Source organism: Nuphar pumila, chromosome 2 (assembly GCF_984573655.1).
Source record: "Nuphar pumila chromosome 2, dmNupPumi1.hap1.1, whole genome shotgun sequence".
Taxonomy (NCBI): domain Eukaryota; kingdom Viridiplantae; phylum Streptophyta; class Magnoliopsida; order Nymphaeales; family Nymphaeaceae; genus Nuphar; species Nuphar pumila.
The window spans coordinates 101,220,536-101,228,589 of record NC_143250.1 but is presented as its reverse complement, the minus strand read 5'-3'; the positions used below and the strand labels follow the sequence as shown (position 1 = coordinate 101,228,589).

At 41.6% G+C, this 8,054-nt stretch overlaps 1 protein-coding gene across 1 annotated transcript; it reads left to right on the top strand.

Moving 5' to 3' along the window:
- The first annotated feature begins 290 nt into the window (after positions 1 to 290).
- LOC149846410 (inactive beta-amylase 9-like) lies at positions 291 to 4,980 on the top strand. Its single transcript, XM_089996340.1, has 3 exons — positions 291 to 1,073; positions 3,264 to 3,740; positions 3,873 to 4,980. Exons 1-3 carry the CDS (start codon positions 825 to 827, stop codon positions 4,755 to 4,757), a joined length of 1,611 nt encoding a protein of 536 aa, XP_089852466.1. The 5' UTR covers positions 291 to 824; the 3' UTR covers positions 4,758 to 4,980.
- The last annotated feature ends 3,074 nt before the right edge of the window (positions 4,981 to 8,054 follow it).

Genomic DNA, 8,054 nt, shown 5'->3' with positions numbered 1-8,054 from the left:
CCTTCTAAAACTTCATATTAAAACGAGATATTTTAGGTACATATTTGAACAAGAAAAAACAAATGCATATCTTTCGCCTGACTTGAGGAGGTTGGGTTAGAGATCTTTGATCTAAGGACCCAACAGCAGATGGAGGGTGATCAGGTGCAGCAGCATATTAAAACTGCCCAACCACAGCCCCTCAACTATCTAATGGCATTTTCGTAGTTTTTAAAGCAATCATGTCTAAATACTCAGCTTCCCTCTCCTCCGTTCCCTATAAATAACCCGAGCAGCCTTCTCTTCGTGACATGCGAAACTTGCTTCTCCTTTCCCTCCATTTTCTGCTGTCTTTAACAAAAGAAAAAGAGAAGGGAAAAAACCTTTCACCCTCCGATCCCATCTTCGAGATATGCTTGGCCGTCTATCCCTCTAATTCCTATATTTACTCCAATATCTCGTCTATATATTTCCTTCTTCTTGGTGATTCTTATCTTTTATTGAATACATATATTCTTCCTGATTCGGATCACGAATTTCTGTGTTTTGATCGGGATTTTTGGGGTTTCGTTTTGCCAGAGAGGTTCGTTCTTTCTGGGGATTTCCTGAATTTTAGTGGTTTCCATCGGGATTTTGGGGTTTCGTTGTTCCAGAAAGCTTCGGTCTTTTCTGGGGGAGATTTCCTTAATTTGGTGGTTTGCGTCGGGTTTTTGGGGTTCTCGCTATTCTTCTCCAAAAGGGTTTCTCTTTTTCTGGATTTTTCCGGAAGTTTCTGAGCGAAATTCGGGTTTGGGAGTTCTTGTTGTGTTGGAAGGATTGGGTTTTCCAGGCTTTTTGAAGGAATCATGGAGGTTTCGGTGATCAGAAGCGGGCAATTTCCCGCCAGAAGAAAGAACTCCGTTTTTACGAAGTCGAATCTCGCCGGGTATTACAGAGAATTAGGGTTTTCGAGGAGGGGGCCGACCCGGATCGGGTTCGGTCTCGCGGCAGATGGGAGAAAGGGGATCAGGGCGGGAGTTCCTGCGATCGGCTCCACCGGAGCAGAGAGGGTTCTCGTCGGGAAGGAAGCCGGGAAGCGTTCTCAGGATAAGAAGGTAAAAAAAAAAAAAATAGTTCTTGATCATCGATCTCTTTGCCTTTCTTCTTGTTCTTTGTAGATCCGCGGACACGCAATGGTTTTTGGACGATCTATCTAAGCGAACCCCTTGATCCTCCTTGTTCTGCACGGAATTTCCCTCTTTTTCTTGGGTTTTTTTCCTTTTCGTTGTCTGCAGATCCTAAATTTCTTCTGGTTTTTTGCGAGAATTTCCCTTGTTTTCTAGTAATGATGTACCAAACCCTCGATTTTTTCTGGCTTTTTGCCAGGATTTCCCCTTTTTTCTGGTAATGATTAACCAAACCCTAGATTTCTTCTGGTTTTTTGCGAAATCTCCCTTGTTCTCGGAGTTTCTGTTATCCAAAACGAATAATTTTTTTCCAACGGTGAAAATTTTGTCTTTCTTTAGCTACCCGCCAAATTTTGAGATACACATGGATTGTGACAGTATTATCCTTTTTGACTGTTTAATGACCAAATTGCCCTTCAAACTTCTACGTTCTACGTTGATCGACACATGAGATTTGTCCTCTTGCCCATTTACTGAAACGCAAAGCTTCTTTTCTTTTTCCTCCTGTTTCCTTCCACAAGTTTTCTTTTTCTTTTTCTTTTTCTTTTTAGAAAACTCTTGTGGTGGTCCGTACTGGAGCTCTTTTGCTTCTTTTATTTATGAGTTGTCTTGGCTATGTGACTTTTTTGTTTTTTATGGATCCTCTTTATCTGCAAGACGTTTCAGTATTAATATATAGATTATAGAATCTGTCACCGATAATTACTTTTGAAATGAATTAAATCCCTTCTTAATGATGACACAAAATTGGGTTTCCTATCATTTCAAGATGGTCTTGAGATTTTACTGTAATCCATTTTGGGTGTTTCAAAACTTCAATTTATATGGATCTACCAACTTTTGGTAGTGGGTTGTCTGAAGTAGTGATGCCAGTTGTTTGGTGGTGGGTTGTCTGAAGTAGTGATGCCAGTTGTTTGTTGGTTGTATAATGTTTCTGGAGCACACCCTTCAAACAACAGATATTTGCTTTTCATTTCATCTGTTATATTGTTTTCTTCATTGTTTGTTTGGTAGTATATTGGATAGATTTTTGCGCTTTCTGTAACTATCATGGATGATATTCCATAATCCTGAAAATTGTTAGTTCTCTCTATTAGTGATCGCTTATCAAGGTGCAAAACTAGTTTGGTTGCATAACTTATCCTTGTCAAGGTTAAGTTGAAAGGGTTTAAAGAGTATTTTGGATCCTTTGAGGAAACACTTGTTTGTCGTTCCTACTGGCTGTGATACTGACCTTTTTGTTGGTTATAGTTACTGTCCTCTGCTGAGAGTGTGTAAAGCGCAAATAGCACAAATGATATAAAATATCCTTGTCTAAAAACCAGACCAAGTTGGCATAATCAAATTTTTAGGTCTTCTCCAACAACTAAGGGTGCGTTTGATACTCGAATTTCAAACTTGGATTTGAGATCCAAGCATTAGAGGTATGTGCATCTCAGGCCTGACCACGAATTATGAAACTGGGTATCCCTAATCTTAGCTATCATCTGTATAATCTTCCTTCACTAAATGTCTCTGATGAGTGATCTTCCGGAAGTTTGTTTCCGGCCTCTTACGAGAGAAGACCCTTTTCTGGACTGCAAGACCTGAGATCCCTTAGTATATGTGAGACAAGTTTCTCTGGCCGACACTGATGAAGCTTCTCTAAGAGGTGGATTCAGGTTATTCCTGAGATTTTTGTGGTGGAATGGTTATTCCTGATATTGTTGTAGGTGGAAACTTGCTTCCATGGGTTTTTTATAACTATTGAAAACACATTGTTATGGTCCACATGTTTGTTTCCCTAAGATTCTGTGATTCCCAGATTTAGGTTTTGTACTTCTGCAGCTTCTGCCTGCCCTTCCTGTCCACCAAATCCATCAATAGCTAATACAGGGTTGGACCTGGTAATAGAATGGTGCTGGTTCATAATTTTGAGCTAGGAACAACGGTTCAAACTTAAAACCAAAGGCTGGCTTTGAAAATTTAGTGGAGCAAAACCGACTCCCAAGTGTCATGTTAGGCTTGGTTTGGATTGAAGAACACACGTTTTCGTTAGAGTTAGAGAATCTGAAAACTCAAACTCGTTAGGGTTTGATTCTTTGATGGGTCCCTGACTTTCCTGAACATTGTGTGCAGAATGGCCGAGTTCCATTATACGTAGCACTTCCTCTTGATACAGTCTCCGATGACAACAACTTGAACCATATGAAGGCCATCTCCACCGGACTTAAGGCATTGAAGCTTCTTGGAGTTACAGGTGTGAGCGTTCCAGTAAGGTGGGGCATCATCGAGCATGAATCAGCTGGAAAATTCAACTGGTCTGCGTATCAATCTCTTGCAGAAGTGGTCCGTGACTCGGGGCTCAAACTCCGAGTTTGTCTCTGTTTCCATGGTAGATCAGGCATCTCGCTCCCTCCGTGGGTTGTTCAGATTGGAGAAAGAGAACCTGATATTTTCTTCAGGGACCGTGCTGGAAAACGGTACAAGAACTGCTTGTCGTTGGCAGTCGACGACCTTCCGGTGCTTTCCGGAAAGTCTCCCATGCAAGTCTTTGAAGAAATTCTCTCGGAATTCAAGTCATCATTCTCAAGCTTTCTAGGCACTACAATCACGGTAAAGATCATGCTCCTGCAATTTTTTAAGAGAACTGTGAACAGTCTCTCCTATCTGTGGATGCCCAACATCCATATATGGAAGAAACTACTCTCCGACTCTTAACGGCTGCTCTATTTGATTTTCTTACAGGATATCTCATTAAGCCTCGGTCCAGATGGTGAACTTAGGTACCCTTCTTTCCCTGAAAATCGCCTCAGCAAGATTCAGGGAGGTGGAGAGTTTCAGTGTTATGACAAATACATGCTTGCCAACCTCAAGCAACTTGCTGAAAGTTTTGGCCATGCCAATTGGGGTCATTCTGGCCCTCATGATGCGCTTAACTACAACCATTGGCCGCAGACAAACAACTTCTTCAAGGACTCCGGTGGGTCCTGGGAAACACCATACGGCGGTTTCTTCCTCACCTGGTACTCAGACCAGCTGATTATCCATGGTGATCGCATCCTCTCTCTTGCCTCAAGGGTTTTCAGTGATAGCCCAGTCACCATCTCCGGCAAGGTCCCGCTTGTGCATAGTTGGTACAAGACTCGGTCCCATGCTGCTGAACTAACTGCAGGATTCTACAACACTGACAAAAGAAACGGTTCCGATGCTGTTGCCAGAATGTTTGCTGCAAACTCAGCTACGTTGGTGTTACCAGGAATGGATCTCTCTGATGCCCATCAACCATCCGAAGCCTTATCGAGCCCGGAGTCACTAGTTTCGCAGATAAGAGCAGTGTGCCTCCAGCACGGAGTGCCAGTCTCAGGGGAGAACACATCAGTTTCCGGCATACCGGGCAATTTCAGGAGGATTGAGGAGAATCTAAAGAATGATGAATGGATGTTGGATTCATTCAACTACTGCAGGATGGGGGCATACTTCTTCTCGCCGGAGCACTGGCCGAAGTTTACCGAGTTCTTCCAGGGGCTCGAGTTGCCTGAAAAAGATTCTGATGACCTCCCAGACTATGAGGAGAGGCTCTCCTTCGTTAGTGCTGCTGAGCCCGAGAAGACATTACAGATGCAAGCATAAAGAGATTCTCATTTTGCTACTTCTTCCTCAATGTAAATATTTATGTATTGTACTTCAGTTGGGGGAATACTCGTGTGGCAGTTGTCTTGTAAGCGCCATAAGCTTGGGCCATAGGAAAACTTTTATTGGTTATTTGTATAATGTCGAAAAATAATAATGTATCTGATAGTCCAATGTATGTATGACAATATAATCACATATACCTGAGCAGAACTTACAAAGAGGGGATTCTCTTATTCTCTGTACGCTAGTTTTTTTTTTGTTTTCATCTTAAGAAAAGCAATATCTATGATACAGCTTGAGGAAAGGCTTAGCTTTGCCTAGGAACAAAAAAGTATTACCAAGCATTGAATTCTTTATATTTGGCGTCTCAATCACTCCCAATTCATGGTGTAGAGCTTCAAGTAGATATGTTATGGTGCATCTGCAACCATCATGTTTGTCGCCTGCCACTTTAGACTCCATTTCCAATGAGAAATGGAATCATATGAATCAGAATCGCATGGGGCAGATGAAGAATGATTCTAATGGCAAATGAGAAATCGACTCCTTTGCAGAGGATGAGCAACAGACTCTCATGCCCCATTTTCTCATGTTTGATTAGACATGAGAAAATGGAGCAATGGGAGAATCATTCTCATTTGTGATAGAATGATTCTCATGGGGGCTTAACAAACGTGCCCAAGAATCTGTGATCAATTAGAAAATGCTAAAAGGTCGATTCGCTACCAATGTTATGGTGATTCGCTACCAATATTTCTACAATACAAGCTGCCCCTATTAAATCCTTGTAAATAGTAACTAACAATCTTGAGCATTCTGTTTATGCGGATGGCAAAATAGCAGGAGGGGATATGACCATATCATCAAAATGCTTCGGCTGCCTAGTCCACCTACTCAAGAATCTTTCCAAGTTTTTTTTTTTTTTTTTTGAGGTAAGAATCTGACGAAAGTCTTATCCTGTGTGTGTACGTACTGAGCCATCCCCACTTTTTTTTCCAAGTTCGGTATATATTTTGGTTTCTTTTCTTTTTCTTTTTGTGATTTCAGATTTTCAAAGATATTTTTGACCACACTTGAATGAGGATAAGCCCAAGACAAAACTCAAATATCAAATGTGGCGCCATTTTTGTCCAAACTTCCCAGGCTCAAAACCAGTGCAGGTTATTCCCCAACTTGCCTTTACCAAAGGCTCTTTTTGGGAGCCTTGAATTGGAGGTATGTGGTGGTTCTCTCCACTGTTCTCATGTTCTCTGCTGATTGGGAGCAGTAGTGTTGCCCAAACACTGAAACTATAAATGGAGTTGGCATTTCAACACCATTGGCAACTCCATCCTCAAGATCAATCTCATTCAAATGGCTTGAACAGATAAGCCTCACAAGCCCTGCAGCAGAAGCTGATGCGGTTAGAGGGTGGGTGCAGGAGGCGGACATATCCCGGTATTCACTGGTTATCTCATGTGCATAAGCCAAATCAACAGGTTCCCTGAGGGCAGGAGGACGGCCGCAGGGTTTTACATCACTGGCTGCGAGAAGAGTAGTTTCAGCAGCACATCCAGCACGGCAGGTCTCCCAACCTGGTGCCAGTTTCATAAAAGTTACCTTTATCGTGAATCATATTCAAAAGCCACCTAATTTCACAGAAAATCTACTTTGCCAATGAGCACTCCAAGCTCAAAGAACAGAAACAGCAATCCATCAAATGGACAAAAACAGGAATAAAATAGAAATGCATTTCAAGTATAACTTGTTGAGTCCGGCGGCGGTTTTCCGGCGAGGTGGCATACCAAACGGTATCCCTGTAGTCATGGCCCTGCAAAGACAAAAGAAAAACAGAGCCTTCGTACCTGATGCTGCCATTTGATGGAGGGCGGAGGATGTTGCCGAAGAAAGGGGTTCTTCAACTCAGCCTGTCCGCAGCCACCACAAGCGCAGACCTCCTTATGCAGACGGTGAGTCGACCTCTTCCCTCCTCAAATTTCTGTATTTTCGCTCATGGAAAGGGTTGCTCATGAAACCCTTTTATAAGCCACGAAATGGGAACGGTTGAGTAATCGTTCCCTCTGATTTCAGGTTTAACGGAAGGAACACTTCATGTGGGGAAGCGTTACCCACATCGTGGGTAACCACCACCAACGTGGTGGTTTAACCCAACATTCTCCCACTTGTTCCGACGATAAACCCTTTAACCAGAAAACCTTATGGAAGTAACTTGATGAATAGAATGGTCTTTATATTCTATTCTAAATGTCCTTAGTTGGATCTCTAATCCTTAGGAGATTAACAACAACCATAATGAGAATAAAAAAACTGAAAGTGATCACTTTATTTATATGCATATGTGAAAAAGAGTTTAACAATCTCATCCTCATTACATGTTCGGAATATAATCCTGATGCTAGCCCTTTAGTAAGAGGATCAGCGATCATCTCTTTGGTACCAATATTGACAATATGCACTAAATGATTCTCCGTCCTTTCTTTAACAACAAAATACTTCAATTCCATATGCTTGCATGACGTTGTACTTTTGTTGTTGTTTGAAAAGGACACCGCAGCTTCATTATCACAGTAGACCTTCAGTGGCTTCCCAATGGAATCAACCACATTTAACTGTGATATGAAGTTCTTTAACCATATAGCTTGCAAAGTAGTCTCGTACAATGCAATGAATTCTGTCTCCATGGTGTGGGCAGCAGTGGTCGTCTGCTTTTCACTCCTCCAAGAGATCGCTCCCCCAGCAAGTAAGAAGACGTACCCAGTAGTAGACTTTCTATTATCAAAACATCCTCCTAAATCCGCATCTGAGTAGCCAATGTGTAACGCCCCGAAATTTAACCCAATTTTTTTTTTTAAACCAACAAATGATTCTAGGGTTAAGCATTTCAGAACGATACAGGAAGGTAAAAGCAAACCACGCCATTAATATTTTTTTTTCAACAATATTAGAATTCAAAGGGAGTTTATCACATCATCAGTCTCAAACCAAAAATTTCAATCAAAAAGCAATTAGGACCACCAGGGAACAAATAAATCCAGCCATGGTCAGCGCCTCATCCTGCTTCGCCCCTGAACTACTCTGAGCCTGAAAATGATAAAAATTATAGGAATTAGACTACCACGTCTAAGTAGGAAATCTGTAATTATTCTTGCAAGTAAATCATGTGTCAGGTGTGATGTGGGTGTTGTGTTGGAATTTCAGTCTAAACATAACACATAGGGAATTCGATGCAATAGCAATAATAGACATATATCTGAATAGAAAGGTAGATTATGTAACAGTTTATACTTAAGCACA

Excerpts from the sequence above, each read along its gene's own strand:
- LOC149846410 (XM_089996340.1), top strand. The coding sequence starts at position 825 with ATGGAGGTTTCGGTGATCAGAAGCGGGCAATTTCCCGCCAGAAGAAAG. Across the intron at positions 1,074-3,263 it reads AGCGTTCTCAGGATAAGAAG|AATGGCCGAGTTCCATTATA; the intron begins GTAAAAAAAAAA and ends CATTGTGTGCAG. Across the intron at positions 3,741-3,872 it reads TTCTAGGCACTACAATCACG|GATATCTCATTAAGCCTCGG; the intron begins GTAAAGATCATG and ends ATTTTCTTACAG.